At 52.8% G+C, this 22,537-nt stretch overlaps 1 protein-coding gene across 6 annotated transcripts in view; it reads right to left on the bottom strand.

The window, feature by feature from the left end:
* The window catches only part of SPNS3 (SPNS lysolipid transporter 3, sphingosine-1-phosphate (putative)), a gene marked incomplete at its 3' end in the record, with an annotated part of 42,153 nt that extends 22,054 nt beyond the window's left edge, over positions 1-20,099 (bottom strand). For 2 of the 6 annotated variants that reach the window (XM_080679866.1, XM_080679868.1), the window contains exons 1-7: positions 19,837-20,072; positions 10,455-10,591; positions 9,780-9,931; positions 9,063-9,129; positions 8,237-8,379; positions 7,265-7,417; positions 2,708-2,897 (exon numbers count right to left, since the gene is read on the bottom strand). In XM_080679866.1, coding sequence (XP_080535992.1) covers positions 2,708-2,897; positions 7,265-7,417; positions 8,237-8,379; positions 9,063-9,129; positions 9,780-9,931; positions 10,455-10,591; positions 19,837-20,044 — 1,050 coding nt within the window. In that variant the 5' untranslated portion in view covers positions 20,045-20,072. Of the gene's footprint in view, positions 1-2,707; positions 2,898-7,264; positions 7,418-8,236; positions 8,380-9,062; positions 9,130-9,779; positions 9,932-10,454; positions 10,592-15,989; positions 16,056-19,836 lie in introns of all 6 variants that reach the window. The other 4 variants (XM_080679867.1, XM_080679865.1, XM_080679864.1 and 1 more) reach the window with 4 other exon arrangements.
* Positions 20,100-22,537: the final 2,438 nt, after the last annotated feature.

Raw genomic sequence — 22,537 nt, 5'->3', positions numbered from 1 at the left:
CACGAACCACAGGCAGGAGCAGCTTCCCAGCACTGGGTTGCATCCTGGCCTCCTACCTCCCTGCCCCTCAGCCCTCACCCGGCAGGCCTGGAAGAGAGTTTCTCCAGCTGGCTCTGTCAGCCAAGACGCAATGTCATTTCTAGATGAGCCATCCAGCTCTGGAAACGTGCCAGGCTGTGGGAGGGGGGACAGCTGTGTCCCCAAAATACAGCCAAGGAGCTGCCTCCCAGAGCCAACCAAGCAGTGGCAGAAGCAGAGCTGACAGGGGGTCCACGGCCACAGCCAATGCCGGGATAGGCCTTTGACGGGCCTCCATCTGCCTGGGCCTCAGCCCGCCTGCAAGGTCAGGTCCATCTAGGTCCCACCAGCTGGAGATGATGGTCCCAGTCACTCTTCTGCTCCCTCAGCCAGAAAGCATTAAGGCATTTGTCGGTGCCAAGTGTATGCAGGCTGTTTCTCTCCCATGCAGGTGATAAAGGTCAGTGCAGCAAGAAGGACACAGACTTTATAGTCTGCGGGACTGAGTTTGGGTTTTGTCTGTTCTGTTCTTTGTGTTGCTGCCTCTGGGCCTCAGTTTTCTAATCTTTCAAGTGGGCACGAGAAAAAGCCTTCCCCATGAAGGTGTCATAAAGACCAAATAAGAACAGAGGGAGGGAGGAATGCTAACTGGACTTGTCTGCTCTCGAGGAATCTCAGCAGAAGCCCAACCAGAGCTAAGGACTCAGGTGAGAAGCTCCACACCTTACAAGAGGTGCCGGACACACCCTCAGGGTTTAGAGAGAGAATTGGAGCTGCCCCGGCTTGTGTAGAAGGCTGGAGACTTGGGCTGGGAGGGTCTATTTGAAGTGCGAGAAAGCTGAGTGAGGGGCCTTGGCGACACACTCACAGACAGGGCAGTGCCCGCCAGGAAGGAGGCCGGCCTCCTTCTCTGGCTGGACGCCAGTGAAATGCTGACCCTCCCGCACCAGGGCCACCCAGGGGCATCCACAAAGGGCATCCTCGGGGCATCTTGAAGCATGTCAGCTGGAACTGGGAGGACAGGACCCTGGGGCCTCAGGGGAGGCTAAGGACAGCAGTGCCAGAGGGAGCAGCCTGCAGTGTGGGGTGAGGAGAGAGGGCAGGGGTGGAGGCAGCTGCACTTCCTGAGTTCATCCGGGGGTTAAAGGGACACAAGAGAGGAGACAGGCTTGAGGGTCACGAGAGGAGCCCCACAGGGTGCCTGTCGGGACACAGGGTCTGGCAGGAAGGTTGGAAAGGCACCACCTGACGAGGGAGGGGTAGAGGGAGAAACGAGAGGCCGCGGTGACTGTCAGCTGCATCAGGGAGCCGCACAGTGCTGAAGCCAGGGCCCGGGTCCCAAACACCCACAGATGTGGCCCAAAGTGAGGTGTCAGCCAGCTTCTGGGCACCCGCCACGTGGAGGGCACGCAGTCAGCAAAACAACTCAGCTCCCATTTGGGGTCATTCCCCACCCCACCCCCCACCTGCCCAGCCCTGGAGGGGTCAGGACCCTGGGGAAGGGCGGTGTTGGGGACAAGGGACAGAGATGGAACAGGAGAGCAGAGCCACTTGGAGCTCCCCCTTCTCCCCCACCCCAATGCCATCTGGGTCTGGATAGAAGCTTTATTGGGAAGTAGAACCCAAGTTTCGATTTAAGCGGGACTGGCTTTTTAGCCCATGAGTGTGACTGGAAAAGCTGTGAGATCTGGTGGCAGGAGAACAGGAAAACTGTTACTGATTAGCTTTCTTTGTTTTCCTTTTTTTTTCTTTCTGAGTCCAGTCTGCTCAGTGAACCCCGCACATACGTGCAGGGGCCTCCGTGTCCATGCGGTAGGTCTCACAGCCTTGGGGCCAGAGACAGGGAGGCACCCAAGCCTGTCGTTCGGGGGGGGGGGGGGGGGCGCTGCAGCCATCTTCCCAGAGTCGGTGCCCTTCCCATCAGGTGGGTCCGTCAGGGCTGGCGCTTTGGGGGCAGGGACACCGCTGCACACACATACGTGTGCATGTGGCTACAGCCCCACCCGTGCGCCGCAGTGCCTGAGGGGACCCACACATGCACTGAGCCCAAGTGGGAACTGCACTGAGAGAGACAGAGAGTAGTCCGGAGAGGCTTTTGAAGGCAGCGGCCTCTGATTTGGGTCTTGCAGAAGGAGAAGGATTGCCAGGTGCACAGAAGAGAAAGGTGCCCCTGGCGGAGGCACGGACATAGAAAGGCTGGGAGGCGTGAGCACCTGTCAATGGTATAGAGAGTGAGGCGCATGTGTGGGTCATGGATCTGGAAAACGGGATAGCATCACAAGGATCACCTTTAAAGCAGTGTCTGCACTGGCTATGGCCAAGCTGGGCCTCACTTTCCTCATCTGTAACCTGGAAAGAATCACCCTAGTTCTCCACGTCCTAGGAGCAAGTGAGTCTCCTTATCTCCAATCAGAGCATTAACCAGGAGCTCGGAGGATACACTTTCGAGTCGGAAAGGCTTAGGCTCTAATCCCAGTTCTTCCCCTTCCTAGCTGGGTAACTCTTGGTAAGCGTCAGTTTACTCATCTGTAAAATGGGAATGACAAGCTCCACCCGGAAGAACTGATACACCTGATGCACGTAAAGACCTGGCACAGTGTGAACCTTTATCAGGCAGGAGTTCCCATCCCAGCCCATCGCACCCCATCGCACCCCATCGCACCCCGCTTCCAATGGGACCCTCACTTACATAGGAGGCCAGAAGAGTGGTTGGGGCCAGGATGAGAGCCAGGTAGAGGCAGATGGCTGCAGCAAGCAGGCTAGAGGCACAGATGAGGGGCTCAGCCCGCGGGTTGACTTTCTTGTACCTCCTTGAAGCCTCTGCTCCCAGGACCACCCCAATGATGCCAGTCACAATGGTCAGTGCCCCAAAAATCAGGCTGGTGGGAAAGAACAGAAAGGGATTGGTCAGTGGGTGGGTGCAGCCACCTGCCGCTGTGCATGATATGGGACCCAAAAGAAATGTGGCTGTGGGCCCCTTTCCCTCCCTGCTGACCAGTGCTCCTAGGCCCTTGGGAACCTAAGCAGGAACCCAGGTATTCTCTGCCCCCTTTCCTGCCTCATTCTGGGGATGCCACTGGCCATGTGGTGATCTGCCCAGCACCCCAGTTCCCAGGCTTCCTCAACCCCAGTAACCTTCTCCATCCTCTCACCACCCAAAACTATCCCACTCGGATTCTCAATTCTATGGCCCCAATCTTCTCCCAACCTCCTCACCTTCCACCCCCAATACTAATGGGAATAGAGGCAAGTGAACATTTATCTATTGAGTTCCCATGTTCCTCAGCCCTGATCTAGACATTCTGCACACCCTCCCTCCTTGAATCCCACCTTCTACTCTCTGTCCTTGAACACCTCTCAAGTAGCCCCCTCCTAACTTCACTACCTTGCCCGCCTACTCCTGGGCCTACGTCAACACTACTTGGCCCCTCTTGTACCTCCCTCCTGTGGAAACCTGTCTCTCCAAAACAATTTCCATTCAGGTCCCCAGAGGGCGCTTTCTAGAACACAGATCTGACTGTCCCCCTGCCCACCCCCAGACTAAAATTCTCCACCAGCTCTCAAACATCTACCAGGCTTGGAGCCAACTCCTGGCATACATGGCCCTTCATGATCTGACCCTGGCTGACCTCCACCCCAACCACCGGCTCCATCCTCCTCTGCCTCCAAACTCGTTATCGTTCCCACTTCATATTTTTATTCCTCCATCTGGACACACTTCACTAGTTTTTGTACCTACTGAACTCTTACTCATCCTTCAAGACCCATCACAATTATCTCCTCATTGGAAATGCCTTCCCCTGGCCCTTTGCTGATTCATTTACTCCCTTCAGTTACCATCGCACTTCTGTGTCTCTGTCATCAAGGTATGACCTGTGAATTCCTGGAGAACAGAGACCAGGTTGGTTTCCTTTCTTGACGATGCTGGGAGCATAGAGCCTGGACCACAAGAGATACATGCTGAGCAAATGAGCTCATTGAACCTTCCCAGAATTCCCAGGTGGACAGATGAGGAAAGTTAGACTGGAAAAGGTTAAGGTCAAGATTACCCAGCTAATAAATGACAGAGGCAGGATTTGAACATACATCTTCATCTCCTAGTCCATCCCGCTCTCCCAAGCCTCCTATTAAAAGAGCTCAAAGGGATACCAAGACTGACCAACGTGAATTCTTGAAAACACAAATGTAACCAGGACCTTTCCAGCCCCCAAGTGGCTCCCTGTTGTCCTCAGGGCAAGCTCTTGGCCAGTACTGGCCCCCGCACACCAGTGTAACCTCCCCTCTCTTCGCTCTCCCTCCCTCTACACAAATGACCGGGAATTCTCTAAACTCACCCTATGCTTTCTAGCTTCCCTGTCTTGGCCCACACTCTTCTCTTGGCCTTGAGTACCTTTACCCCCCACCCAACTTCTCTACCTGGCCAGACCCAAACATTTCCAGAAGTTCATGGGATGTCCCGGTGCCCTGCCATTGCGTGGTGGCTCCCACAAGATATAAGAACATGAGAGATGCAAGACTATGGTTACTGACAAATTGAGTGTCACAAGAAACTCCTCTCCTCTAAACAACTTCTGTAAAATATCCATTCCACAGGCTGAGGACTAGTGGTCTGTTTCTCCGCCCCACCTCCTCCATTTACAGAAGTAAGTATAGAGCCCAGAGTGGGCAGGCACCTGCCTGAGGTCACATAGCCGCTTTCTGGCCTCCACACAGCCAGGGCTTCCTGGCCCTCTGCCTACCAAAGCATGTGGGTCCTTAGGCAGCTTAAAGGTGCTCACTGAACCCTCCCACCCTGCCACGCTGTGCAAGGCTCTGGCTCAGCCCAGTCAAGTGACCCTGAATCCCGGATGAATGCGATCTGCTTGAGTCCTAGTCTGAGCCGGCCTTGGCAGATTTTCGAGACCAAGACTGATCGGTCTTAGGGTTGATTTTCAGACAGGCTGTGCAGACAGGGGAGACCCCTAAGCAGAGGGTGTGGCCACAGGACACTCCCAGCCACCAAGCCCCTCTATAAGGCCTTCCCAGAATCAGACTCTCAGAGCCAAGAGTGGGGGGTTCTTAAAGGCCTGCAAGTTCTATGCTGATTCTCTGCACAATGGTCCTGGCAAGCAGCTGTCAACTTCTACTTACATACCCCCAGGCATGGGAAGCTCACTACCCCCATGCAGCCCCTTCCATCTGGCCAGGTCTGAGTGTTGAAAGTTTTCCCTCTGGCCGAGCTGAAGTCCTGTGTCCTGCAGCTTCCTGCCCTCACCCACGCTCACCCTAAGGCTTATCCTAACCACAGAGGGCATATTAATAGATGGAGTCTGTGCAGAACTTCAACACTGGGACCTTCTACCCACTCTGTGATAGGCTGTATAATGCCCCCCCAAGATGTCCACATCCTATTTTCTGGAACCTGCGAATGTTACCTCGTATGACAAAATGTGATTGCAACAAGGACCTTGAGAAGGAGCGATTATCCTCCATTAGTTAGTGGGCCCTAAGTGCAATCACACGTGTCCTTATAAGAAGGAAGCAGAGAGAGATTGGAGACAGAAGAGGAGAAGCCAAGTGTCTGCAGATGTAGAACTTGAAGTGATGCAGCCACAGACCAAGGGATGCCGACAGCCACCAGGAGTTGGAAGAGAAAAGAACAGTTTCTCCCATGGCGCCTGTGGAGGGACTGTGGCCCTGCTGAACTGGATCTTAGCCCCGTGAAACCATTTTGGACTGCTGACCTCAAGAATGATGAGAACATAAATGTCCATGTCTGTTTCTCACACAGGTTCTATGAAGGGACTGAGATAGAAGAGGCTGAAGCTGAGAAAAGGGGAGGTAAGTTGCTCAGGGAATACACAGCCAGTTAATGCTTGAGGTGGAATCGAGTACTGTTTCCCTCCACTTTTTCAAGCTGTTGTGGTGCTGTTAGGACTCAGTCTTTGCCTCCAGGGAGATAACAATCTCCAAGACAAACATGGCAGCCTCATTTGATGCATCCATTCACTCACTCACGGGTGCTTTCCCTGAGCTCCCACGGGGTGAGTGCCAGGAAGCTGCTCCCAGCTAAGTGGAGAGATGGTCAAGTCAATTCACAGTAAGAGGCAGTCTCCAGAGGCAACAGGATGTGGAGCTTAAAGGCACCAACTTTGGAGTCAGGTGGGTTTGAACCTGGCTCTATTAACTGCTAGTGGTGTGACCTTGGACAAGTCACTTATCCTCTCAGGTCTTCCATCGCCTCATTTGTCTTACAGGAATAATAGGGCTAATTATTATAAAACCTCAGATGGCTTTTCACTAGAATGCATAGCTTAGGGCCTGAAGTAAAGTGAAAGCCTGAGAAGTAACAAGGAGAAAAGGGGAGGGAGCTGTGGGCAGAGGGCGTAGCTTGAACAAAGGCACAAACAGTGAGAGGGCATGGGACAGTCTGGAAATTGCAGGGAGCTCTCCCTCTGGCCATCTGGGAGTGAGGAAGAGACAAGAGAGGGAGCCAGCAGACAACTGGTGTCACTAAAGCCTCAGGGAGCACAGAGCTCTGGGAAGAGCTCAGAGCCCTGAGGACTCTGAAGGGCCCATGGGGCAGGGGCAGAGAGAAGGAGGGACTGAAAAGCATCAATTAGAAGGAGGAGAAACTAGGATTAAGGATTTCAAGGAGGAGGAGAAAGCAGGTAGCAGAGGACCGAGATGTGCTCTCTCAATCAGGAGTCACTGAGCCCTTGGAGAATAGGGTGAGGAGGGCAGAGAGCGATAGGGCATTCCCTGAGGGCTTTTGTTCGCCTCCTCCCCACCCTCCCAGCAGCTTTCCCGGATTTTCAGTGCCCCAAATGAGGTAAAGAACAAATGAATGGATGTGTGAAATCCCTAAGCCAGGTGAGTAACAAGGCCTCCCAGTGCCTTGGTTTGCCATCTGTAAAATGGGATGACCTCATACTATGGGTCCCTTCAAAGGAAACTTGCCTAAGAGTCCCATCATTCTCACTCCGACCCCAAGTGCCTTCTGGACCTCCACAATAGTCCAAGAGTGGGGAGTCAGGGGCTGGGGTCCAGGGAGGACAAGGGAGCCGCCTCAGGACACCCAGCGTGGCTGGGGCTCAGCCAGAGCCAGACCAGCCTCCTGCTGCCAGCTGGCTCCCGAGCTCTGGGGTCTTCGCAGAGCAGCATGGGCCCAGACAGATTTGAGTTTGGGGGCTCGGAACCTCCTGACACTTCTCCACCAAGAGCCCCCTAACCTGGGCCAGGTGCCCAGGGCTCCCAGAGGCCTCACCTGTCCTTGCTGTCACATGGCTGCTGGAAGCAGGGAGGCTGCAGCCCATGCACCACACGAGCCTCAAACAGAAATTTGGGGGCCCAGAAGCCCACAGCTCCAGTCACAAAGGCCATGGCTGTCACTCCAAGGGTCGACCACACAAAACTCCAGCTGCAAGAGAAATCACCCTGGCTGAAGCAGGGAGAGGGCTAGGGTGCAGGGGCGTCCGCTTCTGTTTGTTCCCCTTCTCCCATCATCTGGGCACTCAGGTGGGCTCTGCTTCCTACCCAGCATCCCCTAAGACCCCTGCCCGTCCCACCTCCATGCCTTTACTCATGCTTTGCCTTCCTCCCTCCCCTAGGACCAGCTCTCCCCAGCCTAAAGGCCCACATCCAACACCACATTCTCCAGAAGCTGCCCCTGCTGCCCCCACCTTCCTCCGGTGCCCTCCCTCGCCTCATGGCTCTGTAACAAACAGAGCTGGGTCCTGGTCATGCCCCACATTTGGGTAAATCATGAGGCCTGGGAGTGCAGTTGCTTCCTGTCTGCCTCCCTGACCATGCCTGGAATTGAGGCTAGGTGCACTCCCAGGAGGCTCAGAGAGGTAAGTGATTAACTCCCACCATCCTTCCAGCAGCCCTGAGAAGCAGGCTAGGCTGGAGAATTACGTCCATTGAGGGAAGTGAGGCTCCAAGTCTCAGGTCACTTAAGGCTAAGGCAGTGGCAGAGCCAAGGCTGGAGCTCATGCTACCCCCTCCCCTCTCCCTCCTCCCCTCCCTCCCAGCCCATATTCTGTCACGTGGCTAGGGGGAGGGGCCTCCAAGCAAGGGAGGGGCATCTCAGTGGATGAGTGGGAGCTCAGAGGAGAAAGAAAGGGCTGTGAACTTGGACAGTCACAGAGGGCTCCCTGGAGGCAGAGAGGGAGAGGTCAGGGATTCTGGGGAAGACAGCGGATTTTGAGGACAAGCAGGAAGGAGCAGGAACACTCACTTTCTCCCCAGGTATCTGACATCCTCACACCAGGTGCTCCTCAGGTCCCTCACCTCCCTCTGCTTCTCCGCAGCTCCCCGAGGCGGGTCTGGAACCAGCGTGACCAGCAGGATCAAGGCCACAGCTTCCAGGCAGGGCATGATCTAGGGACAGGAGGACCCGGGAAGCTCAGTGCCACATGCCCCTGTGGCCAGAGATGTTAGGGTGACTGAGCCCTGTGGTCCAGGCTTTTGGGGTGCTCTGTGCTCTGGGGGTGGTGGGAGAAGGGCTCAATTCCTGGGTGCTGGTTATACAGATCCTAACCGTTTCTCACCCCATCACCCCCACCCCTTGAAAGCAAGGTGTCCTTGGGGGTTGCTTTAATACCTGTTGATCCAGTGCAGACACTGCTCTTTTGGATCAATGAGCCTGACACGACTGAGAACTGGAGCCCTGACTATTGTGTACTTGCTGCCCCCATCACTGCCCCCTCCCCTCCCTCTGCCACGCCAGTCCTGCCCTAGCATCTTTCCATCTCATCTCCTTAATCTTGAGAGTTCCTAAGGCAGCACTTACTCCCTCGTCTTACAAATAGGCAAACTGAGGCTCCTAAGAGCGAGGTGGTTTGCTTCCGGTCACACAGCTAGCAAACTGAGCAGACAGGACTTGAACCTAGGGACAGGCTTCCACAGTCCACATTCCACAGGAGGCCCAGCTGTCTGAAGCTGCTGGTACTGATCACCCCCCATGGCACCGGGCACGGGCCAAGTGGCTAAGGCCACTGGAGGCTGGAAAGTCCCCTCGGCCCAGGGGGAAAGCTGAGGGAAGAAACGGGAGCTGGACTCACCCGCAGGGCCCAACGCCAGTTCCCAGTCAGCGCCTTCACAGCTGACCCCAGCACATAGCCCAGACCACTGCAACGGAGAGGCAAGGGGGATGGGCCGCGAGGGCGCCACGGCCAGTGGAGCCCAGGTGCCCACCCCAGGGAGCCGGCTCCTGCAGCTATGGCCCTTGCACTGGGAAAGTGAGCCACGTGAGGCCCAGGTGTCCACTGCCCTCCGTCAGGTCACCGGTGACCTCTGGCTCCTAGCCCATCCCAGCACCACTGTCCACTGTCTCTCTATACGAGGACGCCCCTCCCTCGCCCGAGGCCCAGCTCTGCCTGAGTCATGTGATATCAGGAAACCTGGGTCAGAGCGCTTGGGGCCTCACTGTAAGTCCCACGCTGTCCTGCCCCGCTGTGGGGTACACTGCCCAGCCATAGTGCACTTCTCTGCCTCCCCTCCCAGAGCCCCCCTCTCTGAACAGCCCCCACCAGGCTGCTCTTGCTCACCCTTTGGAAGTGCACTAGCATGGCGGGAGCACCTTTATTCTCTCTAAACCTCTGCACAGCCCACCCGTGTTATCGTCCCCATTCACAGATGAGGAGCTGAGGCTCAGAGAGGGAAAGTGACCCGGTGAGAAAGGGGTAGAGTCTGATGGATCTTCCCCAACCAGGCCCTTGCTCTGACTCCTTTGGGTCTCAGTTTACCACCCCAGGAAGTGGGTCCAGGGTGCTACTAACCTTCCAACAGGAATAAAGATGTAGAAGATAGCCAGTACCCGGGTCCGCTGGTCCCTCACAAAGAGGTCGGCCAGGATGGTGGGCGCAAGGGTGGAGTAGCTGGCGGTGCCAATGCCCACCACTCCCCGGGACAGGAAGAAGAGCCAGGAGTACTGGGCAAGCAGGCACGAGAACACGGTGCGTTCCAGAAATCACCACAGGCAAGGGACTCAAGGGTTTGTCAGAGGGGCAAGGGCACTTGGAGACACGTGCCCCCAGGAGAGGAAGAGGGGATGCAGCTGCAGGCAGCTTGCTATCCTCCCAGCCCAGGTTCCCCAAATCACACGGGTGCCCCCTGCTGGCACCTGCGGCTGCTGCCTGCCCTGAGCCCCAAGGAGCCCTTGCTCACCAGGCCAGTTCCCCCAGACTGTAAGCTGGTATTACACCACCCCATCCCCAGCACAGTGGGCAGAAATGAAGCCACAGCAGCAGCGGGAGGTGCAAGAGCGGAAGGCTCCTGTTAAGAAAGCATAACGGGCTCCTCTCTCCGCCTGGAAGAAATCCCCAGCAAGCCTGGAGCCTGGAACTGAGGCGAAGCAGCCCCACCCAGCCCTGATGGGGCTGGGGCTGGGGCTGGGCCAGGGAGGAAGGGGGAGGCGTGTTCCCTGGGGTCTGTGCAGGGGTGAGAGCACCTACCTGTGGGGGGATGAAGGAGCTGGAGAGGCCTGCTCCTGACCAGAGGAGGATCCCAAAGCTCAGCGTGGCTTTGCGGCTGTGTCGGTCGCCCAGGTAGCCAAACACGGGTGCAGACAGCAGCAGGCAGCCGGTGAAGACTGGAGGAGACAGGCAAGGGGCAGCATGCATCTCCCCACAAAGGTGGGCAGGCAGATGGGCCCAGCAGACCCACAGAAGGGCACCTTGGCAGCAGGTCAAGGCCCAAAGGAGGAAAAAAGAAGGTGAACCCTCAGTCCCCTCCTAGCACATAACCCATTGCCCAAAGTCAGGGGTTGGACCCCGCTCAAAGGCTCAAATCCCAGCGTGGCTATTTGCTCACTGTGCGGCCTTAGGTTACTAACTCCACCTCTCTGATCATCACCCCAGCACCCCCCACCCTCAGGAGCTCCTCCGAGGCTGTGAGATAGAAGTGAACATGGAGCCTGGCGTGGAGCTGACAGTGTTCGGTGCCCACCAGTGCCCTAGCTTTGCCAGAGCTTCTGCCCTCTGTGAGCCTGATCTGGGACTGCGCCTGCTGGGGGTGAGGGGTGGCAGAGGGATGTGTGAGGTGCACACATCACGCAGATGAGCAGTGATTCCTGGAGGCTGGAAATGCGTTGGTTTTCCTAAGTACGTAAAGCATTCCCCTGACAAGTCAGTTGTGTTTATACCATTTTTTAAAGTAAACCCTTAAGAACCGGCGGCTGTATTAATGAATACGCTTGCTATTCTGTGAAGACAAAGAAACTGCCACGTTTTTTCATGGCTCTACCACGTGAATATATACCCTCACTGGTTCTGTTCCTTAAATAACTCACCTCCACCCTCCTGGGAGGACGTGTCCACTGCCTCTGAGCGCCTGCAGGTGGCAAGGGGAAGGTCTGGACCCACCCCACCCAGTCCCACCATCCAAGGGCCTTAGAGTTTAGTGGGCCCCGCCCACTGCCTGAGTCTCTATTCATTGAGCACATATGATTGACATTTCCTGAGCCCAAAGACTGTCCAGATTCCTCCCGGCTCAGGTTCCAGCCCCTCCCACTCCAGTATTGGGTTGAGCCACTGCAATTGCAGAAATTAGGCCAGTTTTGACCTACAAAAATGAGAATTTAATATGGTTCGACCTTATTTAATATAATAAATATATTTAATATAATACTCCACCGAGAATGGTCTTTGATGTCAATGGCATTTATAATTTTAATAGCTACTGCCAAAATAGGCCTCCAAAAAGGCTATATCGATTTACACTTGCATAGAATCATATGCCAGCACCCTTGTGACACTTGATAGGATCAATCACTTTATTTTTGTTCATCTAATGGTTGAAAAACAAATGGTGTCTCGCTGATGTTTTAATCTGCGTGCTATTCCCAGTGAAGTCAGCATCCTCTGCCCATTTTTCTACTGGGCTCTTTGTTGTGTGGAAATAATTTCTCCCAGTCCTCCGTATTTGTTTTAAGGATTTAAAATGCAAGATCTGGCCAACACCGGTTTGGCTCAGTGGATAGAGTGTCGGCCTGCGGACTGAAGGGTCCCAGGTTCGATTCCGGTCAAGGGCATGTAACTTGGTTGTGGGCACATCCCCAGTGGGGGGTGTGCAGGAGGCAGCTGATCGATGTTTCTCTCTTATCGATGTTCTAACTCTCTATCCCTCTCCCTTCCTCTCTGTAAAATATCAATAAAATATATTTTTAAAAAAATAAAAATAAAATAAAATGCAAGATCTGAGACTAAACTACCTGGGCTCATCCTGATGCCACCCCTTCCTAGCTGTGTGACCTTGGGCACATTCCTTAACTCTCCTGTTCCCCTCTCAACCACTCAATGACAGTAAGAGTACTTGCCTCATAAGATTAAATAAAATAAAGCATATAAAAGGCAGTGGCCGGTTTTCTATAAATGCCTAATAAATGTTACCTATTATTACTTATTGCATGTGTCGTTTCAACCACCATCACACAGGAGAGTTTAGCTTTGATGTAGTCAAATTTATAATCTTCCTCTAGGGAAGTTGTCTCATGTCTTGTTAATACCTATCTTTTTTACCCACAGGATATAAAAATATTTCCCTAAATCTAATACTTTTATGAGAGTTGGGGCAGGGATGCTTCACAGGACATAAACACCTTAATTAAACCTGCAGGTGCCCTGGGGTGGAGAGACCTGCCCCTCAGGGGAAGGCAAGTACTCTTTCTTTCCTTTCTAGCATCTCCACGTTCAAATAATTTCTGTGACAAGGTGGGAGTGAGTTACCAAGGACCACCAGGTTAAGAGGACTCTCCAGGCAGCTGCCTGGATTTGAATCCCAGTTCTGTGTGGCCTTCAGCAAGCTCCACAGCCACTCTGTGCCTCAGGTTCGCATTTGTAAAATGAGCATCATAATAATGCCTGCCTCATGGGATTGTTTTGAAGATTAAATGAGTTAACATTATAAAGCACTTAAAATAGTGCCTGGGCCCTAGCCAGTTTGGCTCAGTGGATAGAGCATCGGCCTGTGACTGAAGGGTCCCAGGTTCTATTCCAGTCAAGGACACGCACCTCGGTTGCAGGTTCCCTGGCCCTGGTCGGGGTGCATGCAGGAGGCAACCAATCTATGGGTCTCCTTCACATTGATGTTTCTCTCTGTCTCTCCCTCTCCCTTCCACTCTCTCTAAAAATCAATAGATTCAAATCCTCAGGTGAAGATTAACAAAAAAAAGAAAGAAAAGAAAAGAATAGTGCCTGGCACAGGGTAAAGGCCACATCAATGTTCCTTTTTAATATTATTAATCAACTAGAGGCCCGGTGCAAGAAATTCGTGCATGGGTGTGGGGGGGTGTCCCTCAGCCCAGCCTGCACCCTCTCCAATCTGGGACCCCTCGAGGGATGTCCGACTGCCCGTTTAGGCCCAATCCCACCAGGTCTCTCACAATCCAGGACTGCTGGCTCCCAACCACTCGCCTGCCTGCCAGCCTGATCACTCCCTAACCACTCCCTTGCCAGCCTGATCGATGACTAACTGCTCGCCTGCCAGCCCGATTGCCCCTAACTGCCCTCCCCTGTTGGCCTTGTCCCCACCAACTGCCCTCCCCTGCCAGCCTAGTCACCCCCAACTGCCTTCCCCTACCGGCCTGGACCCCCCCAACTGCCCTCCCCTGCTGGCCTGATTGCCCACAACTGCCCTCCCCTGCCAGCCATCTTGTGGCAGCCAACTTGTGTCCATATAGGGGCCAACATCTTTGACCACATGGGGGTGGCCATCTTGTGTGTTGGAGTGACAGTCAATTTGCATATTGCCTCTTTATTAGATAGGATCAACTCCAGAAGCTTTTCTGTCCAACTGGGGGGAAGGAGGTCTGACCACTGTTTCCCCCTTCCCCCTACCCCACTCTTACAGCTTGACCAAGCCCTCTCTTATAGGTTTCCTTCATGCTGCAGCCCTGTGGACAGAGAGCAGGGTGAGTCTTTGGGCCACTGCATGGTGACTTGGAAAGGTTAAAATACTCACCTGAGGTCACTAAAGACACGCTTGGCCATCAGGCCTCCAGTCCCACTGCCCTCTCCATCCATACACCTTTTGGGGCTGTTTCTGCAGAGGTGACCCTGCCCTTTACCCACTCCCAAACACACACTCACATATCCACATCTTCGCATTCTCATTCTCTCTCTCGCACGCACTCTCTCTCTCGCGCGCTCTCTCTCTCTCTCTCTCTCTCTCTCTCTCTCTCTCCCCCCCCCCCCACCCTCCCTCCCTCTCTCTCTTTCATGCACACACACACACATGCACACACTATTTCCTCCACAGCATCTCACTTATCAGGGGCCTTGTAGTAATGATCCTATTCACCATGGTAAGAACCAGAAAAGGGAAATGTTGACTCTACCGTTATCTGTTTAATCTAGAAGTTTGAGGGCATTGAGCGGAGATGATCTCACTTTAGCTACAATTATGAAGGAAGACCAGCCCCAGCTGGTGGCCTGAGACAGGAGCAACTGGGAGAGTCATGGTCTGAAGCAGGGCTCTGCTAACGCTTCTGCTTGGTGCCTCTTGGAGAAGTTTATAGAATTATGCACCCCTGCATGAGTTTTCCGCTGACATTTAAAACACTTTCATCATAAGTTTAAATAGTTGCAAATGATGTGATTTCCAGCATTATGGTATTTTTTAACTATATTTTCATCCAAATCCTCGAGGCTGCAGATCGAGTTCATTCACTTTATGAGAAATGCCTGCCAGAGAGTCTAATGAGCAAAACCAGACCTTATTTGCCAAACCAACAGGACAAATCAGACTGGTTGTCTGTAAGAAAGACGTTAAAATGTTGGCTTCATTTTTTATCAAAATAAATGTGCCGACACCCATCCCCGAGACAACCTTCTCACTTCTGAATTCTAAATCATAGATAAATAGCAGACTGTCATGCCAGCGAGACAGCGAGATGAGGCTTGGCGTCTTGCCATGGATTTGTGGCCTGGAGATAACATCCCCAGGGGGTTCTACTGACTGCTCTGCTCCCAGCCCCTCCCCAGCCAAAGCCACGCATCCCCGAGGAGGCCCTCTGTCTGGACCCTGGAGGTTTTGACACCCCCAGGCAGGGCACCATGGTAAGACTCAGAAAGGGGGAGAGGTGTCCTTTCCTGCTAAAACGGTGGGTGGGTGATGGTTAACTCGGAGGGGAGAGAGGGGAGAGCCAGAGGCTGCGCTCAGGCAGGTCCTCTGTAGAAGAGACAGCCACAGGCTTGAGGACCTATTTATGGGTTTTCTCAAGGCGCTGCTCCGGTAGCTCCTGAAAGTTTTTATGTCTCCCCAGGGGTCCCCGTACCCCAGTTTGAGAGCCTTGTTCTAAATTGCATCGAATATGGTGGACTATTAGGAAGAGGAACCACGCGTGTGCTGGTTACTGTCCGGGTATATTCACGCATGTGTGTCCTATGTTATGACAGTGTGTGCACACATTTGGGGAGTGCATGTGCAGGCACGCATGACCCTAACTGCCCCCTCCTTGGAATGGGACACGTGGCTGCTCCCTGATGCTGGACTGCAGGCACCTGTGGGCCCAGACCCTCTCTTAGGCCTTGTGTGGGGTGGGGGTCTTTGTCTGTCTGTCTGTCTGTCTGTCTTTCTGTGTGTCCTGGTGACCAGATTTTTCAGGTCCATGAGAGGAAAGTAGGCGTCAGGAGTTCTCAGCCCCTGCCAGGCCCCGGTACCCAGCTGAGCTGAACCAACATGAAGGGTGAGTGACCAACTCCACAGCCACGATCGGGAGCTCAGGCTCGGGAGCTCGGGAGCCCTTTCCAGCCCCGCGCCCTGCTCTTTCGGCAGCACCGCACTCAGACCCGAGGGCTGGCTGCTCAAGCACGAGTCTCAGCCTGTGCCATCGCCTCTGCTACCGGGGTGTCCCTCTCACCCACCGCCATCCACAGTGCCCTCCTCTGCCGGGGACTGAGCTATTGCTGGGCACAGAGCAGGACCTGCCAGAGAACCCCAGCCCGGCCCGAGCCCCGGCCCCAGCCCAGGGCCAGGACTCCCTCCTTTACCCGTCTGAAGCAAACCAGCACTGCTGTCACTGATCCGGAAAAACTTCTGTACATCCAGCAGCACTCCTGCGGACAGACGGACAGCGCTCAGGAAATGGGAAGTGGCCCACGGGCCTCTACAGGCAACTGCCCCACATTGGGAAAGGGCCACAGCTGAAAGACAGCACAGGGTGTACCCCAGGCCCACTGTTCTTTCCCCTCTCTCCTACACATAATACCACCACACACGTGCACACGCACACACACACACACACAAGCAGGCACAGAGAGACGTGTGCACGTCAAACACATGCAGAAACATGCATCCCAAAGGCCCTGACTTATGCAGACACATTCACACACAGCATGCACTCCCAGGCACAGGCACATAGTCATACAGACACACAGACATGCAGGTCCACATACATACAAACAGGAATGCCCAGAGAAATATACTCACAGAGACACAGATACACATACACAGAGGAACCTGTGCTCACAGACGTGGTAGCCCAGCCTCGTACACCCAGACACACATACACATACACACTGAGATGTACACATAAAGACACACCCACAGTCATGCACGCGTGTGCACATGTGCAGAGGTGCCATTCACATCACAGCCAGAGGGACCGGCAGCTCCCTGTTGCTGCCCAGTGCACAGCCATCCACTTGGGCCACAGTGTAACGGAAGTCCCTGGGATTGCGCATAGCAGCCCCGCTCACGTACAAACCCCAGATATTCACAGACATCCATCTACATCCAGAGACATATGTGCCATGGCCTGCACATGCGCACACACAAGCATGTTCTTCCAGAAGCATGAGCACACAGGCATGAGAGTGCACGTGAACGCTTCAGAGATAGATCCGACCTTGGCCCCAACTCCCTGCAGGTGGCAGGCTCCCGCTCTGCACTAGCCAGGTCCCTCAAGCCCCTCTGAGACCTTGCTAGGCCGTGGGTGGTGCAGTGGGCCCTCAGCCTATTGCAGAGATAGGAATCGGGCCTCCTGATACCAGGCTCTGTTCCCTGAAATCCCTCAGCCTTTTGGTGTATTTTAGGAAGTCGGGGTCCTAGGCACCCAAGTATCTGAGCGGTGGGGCTCTGACCCTGTCATGATGAGGAACAATCATTACTTTCACTGAATCATGAGATGAATGAGGGCCAGACCCTGAGCTGGACAGTTGCAGTATTTTGCCAAGAAGTGGGGACTATCTTTGTCCCCACAACACAGTCGAGGAGACAGAGGCTCCAGCCAGCCATGCTTGCACAGCTGGAAACGGGAGAGCTGGGACTAGAATCCCAGCCAGAGGCACAGAAGAGGAGCAGAAACCCCCAATGGGGCCCTGCAAAAATGCCCACGGGGTTGGGGGAGGAGGAGAAAGCCCCCCATCCACACCTCCGAGACTTGTCAGCAGGTGAAGAAAGAGCAAAGAATCAGAGAAACGAAGTAAGATTTTTGTTCAGACTTTTACTTCGGGCCCAATTGTCACAGCATCTAGGCATACCAACCTATATGCCTTTTCCTTCCCTTTTAATATTTTTAATTACACGAATAAGACAGAATCATTGGAAAGAATAAATAGACAAGCAGATAAGCAAAGTAAATGGCTAAACAAAAATTCTCTCTGACCACACTCATCTCCCATGTTTAGGGACAAGGACTCACCCCGGGTTTGGTCTGCTCCTGGGCTCCTCCCAGCCTTGTGGTGCTTGGGCGCAGCCTCATTTATTACCTTACGCTGTCACTCTGGCCTCCCAAAGGGCTGCTTCCCACAGAGAACTCTAGTTGCTGGGATACTTGCCTGCCCCCAGCAGCCCCCACGCTTGGTTTCACTTCTCCAGGCCTCCTTCTTCCCAGTAACGCCTTGGGGGCCTCGCTTCTCACAGCAGAGGAAGTCCCAGCAGGGAAGGGCCTCGGGCAGGCAGAACTCAGGGTCTGACCCAGCCAAAGGCATCTGGACAAGTGGCCGTGAGAGCAGGGACCCCAGCCCGTGGGGCTCAAAGAGCTCTGCACCCATGATGGCCCTGCTGTCATCATGTCTTGCCGGTCCCTCCCCCTTCATGCCCTGGGCCCACACTCCAGCTCAGGCCTCCTCGGCTTTGGCCTCATCCTTTGCAGTTGCCCCTGAATTGGCTTCCCTGCTTCAGTTTGCTTCCATCGGGGGCTCAAATCTGATTATAGTCCCCCCACGTAAAAACACTTTCCATGGCTCCCCGTTGCTTTAGCAGAAAGTCCAGGCTCCTGGCTTTGGCACCGATAAAGTCCATGATCTAGCCCCAAGCCCCCTTTTAGAACAAGTTCCTGCTTTCTCCCCCTCACCACACCTGATCAGAGCATCACTTCTGCCCCAGGTGCCCTCGCTCATCCTGACCCCTCTCTCTGAATGCCCTTGCCTCATCCCGTTCCCCGCCTTGCCAATTTTCTGAGTCTTCAAGGCCCAAACAAATGCTCCCTCTCCTGTGGATTCTACCAGAACCCTCAGTCATTGGTCCTGGGGCCGCCCAGCTGATGCTCACCCCACTCTGCCTGTAATGGACCTACTTGCACATGTGTCTGTGACCCTCTAAGTTCATCAAAGACAGACCCTGGATCTGGGGCTTTCTGTAACCCCTGAGTCCCGTTCATTCCACAGCCTCTCTCTGATGTGCCACGCTGGTAACTGACCACTCAGTATCCTGGTCTCAGGGATCCCAACCCCTCCAGGTGCCATCTCTGAGCTCCCAGGCTAGGTGGCACCTCCCTCATCTGGCTGCATCTCTCTACCTGGCAGGAGTCTTGATAATGAGCTTCTCCCTCTGTTCTATGAGATGGTCATTCTTTTTATTTTTTTTTAATATATTTTTTAATTGAATTCAGAGAAGAAGGGAGAGGGCGATAGAAACATCAATGATAGAGAGAATCATTGAATGTCTGCCCGTTGCACGTTCCCCACTGGTGACCAAGCCCACAGCCCAGGCATGTGCCCTTGACTGGAACCGAACCTGGGACCCTTCAGTCCACAGGCTGACACTCTATCCACTAAGCCAAACCAGCTAGGCCTAGAGATGGTCATTTCTAAGTTCAGGAACTACGAGGCTGGCTTCCCCTCCCCTGGGTTCCCAAGCCCCACCCAGAGGGTCCTGCTCATAGTTGGTGCCCAGTCAATTTTGAATAAATCAGGGATAAAACAAGACTATTATATATGCTGTCGATAAGAGACTTCAGATCGAAAGACACACACAGACTAAAAGTAAAGGGATGGAAAAAAGATATTTCATGAAAAAGGGCACAAACAAACAAATAAACAAAGCCAGGGGAATACTTATACCAGACAAACTAGATTTTAAAACAAAGGCTATAACAAGAGATAAGAAGGACCTTGCAAAAGAAGTGGTGCAGATATACGATGGAATATGACTCAGCCATATAAAGAACAAAATCTTACCATCTGCAAGATGAACCTCAGAAAAGAAGGTTGAATTTTGAATGAATTAATTAATGAATGAGTAAATGAGTGACAGAGGAGGTTGACCCCTGGGGCCTACAGGAAGGAACGCAGATGTGCAAGGTTTGCGCGGAGCCTGCTGTCCCAGCAAGCTTAGGGACCAGGCCAGGCTGCCCCGTCCTCCACAACCTCACCCCGCCATTCCACCCAGAACCTCCAGGCCTTTGCCTGAAGGCCCAGGCCTGCTGTCCTCACCCACCCACCCACCCACCCACCCACCTATGCGCACACTCTTAATTTGGGGCTGGACTGGGAAACGAGGTTGGCATGGCCAGGGATGAAGACAGCAGGGATATAACGCTTCACAGGAAGAAAGCTTGCAGGACAGCCAGTGGGTAGATGGGCAGGGCTGCCCGGGAAGCCTGTCCTTCCTCACCTGCGATGATGAACCAGTTCATGTAGTTGAGGAGGTTGATGTAGCAGAGCACCGCCGCAGCCACATACGCTCTCCAGCGGGGCAGGCTCCAGGGGGCAGGCGTGCGGGGAGGAGGACACTGACCTGAGCCAGAGGCCCCTGATTGCCCGCCTGACCCTGGGGACCTCTGAGGCCCCTCTGGCCCCGGCTCCTGGAGCTCCGCAGACATGCCCCGCACCTTGCTGGCCTGCAGCTCCTGTCCCAGGAGGCATACAGCTCTGCACCGAGTCACTTCCTGTGGGTTCCAGCCGCCCAACCTCAAAGCAGCTGCCCTAACTGCTTGAGCATCTTATCACAGGTTCCTGCTGAGCCCACCACAGCCTCGATGGTGAGATTTCACCATCCCCTGCCCCAGAGGCTGCTAGAGGGGAAGAGGGCTCCTGTCCCCATCCCCCACCCTGGGCAACTGAATGCCATGGCCCCGTTGAACTAGTCCACGGGCGTTGATCTAGTCTGCGGCTGTGGTGGCTGCAGTGACTGCAGTGAGGAAGAGAAGCTTCACAGGACAGGAAATAAGATGAGACTCCTAGATGTGGGAGGATCTGGCTGCCCACACAAGAGATGTGAACCAGGGACTTGCATCCGGGTCAAATCAGGAAGAGTGGTGTTGGCCAGGAGAGCAGCATTGGACTGGACTTAAGTGAAAGCAGCACCTACTCCTGAGTGATGCCCACCTGGAGAAACAAGGATGGCAGACGGGCTGCCTACAGGAAGACAGCCTGTGGGCAAAACTCATCAATGGATAAAAAATCTAGGGGGAAATATTTTTAAACAATTATTTTTATTTTTCATTTACACTTAATATTCAATATTTGTTTCAGGTGTACAACCCAGTGATTAGACATTTATATAACTTACAAAATGATCACCCCAATAAATCTAGTACCCATCTGACACCATACATACTTATTACAATACTAGAGGCCCAGTGTATGAAATTTTTTCACGGGTAGGGTCCCTAGCGGCTGCTGGCTGCAGGCTGGGGCCTCCCTTCCCGAGGTTGGCCAGCCAGGCCAGCCCCCTGGTCCAACTTTTGGCTGAACTCCCGGTAGAGGGGACAATTTGCATATTGGGCCTTTATTACATAGGATTATTGACTATTTTCCCTATACTGAACTTTCCATCCCCATGACTATTTTGTAAATACTAATTTGTACTTCTTTTTTTTTTTTAAATATACTTTATTGATTTTTTACAGAGAGGAAGGGAGAGGGATAGAGAGTTAGAAACATCGATCAGCTGCCTCCTGCACACTCCCCACCGGGGATGTGCCCACAACCACAGTACATGCCCTTGACCGGAATCGAACCTGGGACCCTTGAGTCCGCAGGCCGACGCTCTATCCACTGAGCCAAACCGGTTAGGGCTAATTTGTACTTCTTAATCCCTCCCCTTCTTTCATCTATCCTCCCACCACCCCTCCCATCTGGCAACCAATGAGTTTGTTTCTGTTTTGTGTGTTCATTTATTTTGTTTCTTAGATTCCACATATAAGTGAAATTACATGACATTTGTCTTTCTCTGTCTGACTTATTTCACTCAGCACACTACCCTCAAGGTTCATCTTGCAGATGGTAAGATTTTGTTCTTTTTTATGGCTGAGCCATATTCCATCGTATATCTGCACCACTTCTTTTGCAGGGTCCTTCTTTATCTCTTGTTATAGCCTTTGTGTTAAAATCTAGTTTGTCAGGTATAAGTATTCCCCTGGCTTTGTTTATTTGTTTGTGCCCTTTTTCATGAAATACCTTTTTCCATCCCTTTACTTTTAGTCTGTGTGTGTCTTTCGATCTGAAGTCTCTTATCGACAACATATATAATAGTCTTGTTTTATTTATCCATTCAGCCACCCTATGTCTTTTGATTGAAGCTTTTAATCCATTTGTATTTAAAGTAATTATTGCCCTAGCCAGTTTGGCTCTATGGATAGAGCATCAGCCTGCAGACTCAAGAGTCCCAGGTTCGATTCCGGTCAAGGGCATGTACCTTGCCCTAACCAGTTTGGCTCAGTGGATAGAGCATCGGCCTGTGGACTGAAGGGTCCCAGGTTCGATTCTGGTCAAGGGCATGTACCTTGGTTGCAGGCACATACCCAGTAGGGAGTGTGCAGGAGGCAGCTGATCGATGTTTCTCTCTCATCGATGTTTCTAACTCTTTATCCCTCTCCCTTTCTCTCTGTAAAAAATCAATAAAATATATTTTTAAAAGAAGTAATTGTTGATAGATATATAGTTATTGCCAATTTATTATTCATATTTTTATCTTTTTTTCTTCTCTATCCTAAAGAAGTATGTAACTTTTTTTTTTTTTTTTTTTTTTTTTTTTTTGTAATACTGGTTTGGTGGTGAAAAACTTTTAGCTTTTTCTTCTCTGGGAAGCTTTTTATCTGTCCTTTGATTCTAAATGATAGCCTTCATGGGTAAAGTCATCTTGGTTGTAAGTCCTTGTTTTTTTGCCCATAATCAAAACTTTATTGAAAAACTAACACCAAAATAGGACATCACTGTTGTATAGTACTTAGAAAATTAAATGAGATTACATTATCTTGGTAGAGTAGCTAGAATTACTGAACTGATAAGGCTTTCAGTGATAGAACAGCAATTCAGGACTCTGTGTGGATCATTAGTGTAGGCTTCTTCAATGAACAACCTTCCGTGAGTCT

Source organism: Plecotus auritus (genome assembly GCF_963455305.1).
Source record: "Plecotus auritus genome assembly, chromosome: 7".
NCBI classification, from domain to species: domain Eukaryota; kingdom Metazoa; phylum Chordata; class Mammalia; order Chiroptera; family Vespertilionidae; genus Plecotus; species Plecotus auritus.
Note: the sequence above shows the minus strand (reverse complement) of the source record. Positions and strands in the feature narration are given on the sequence as shown.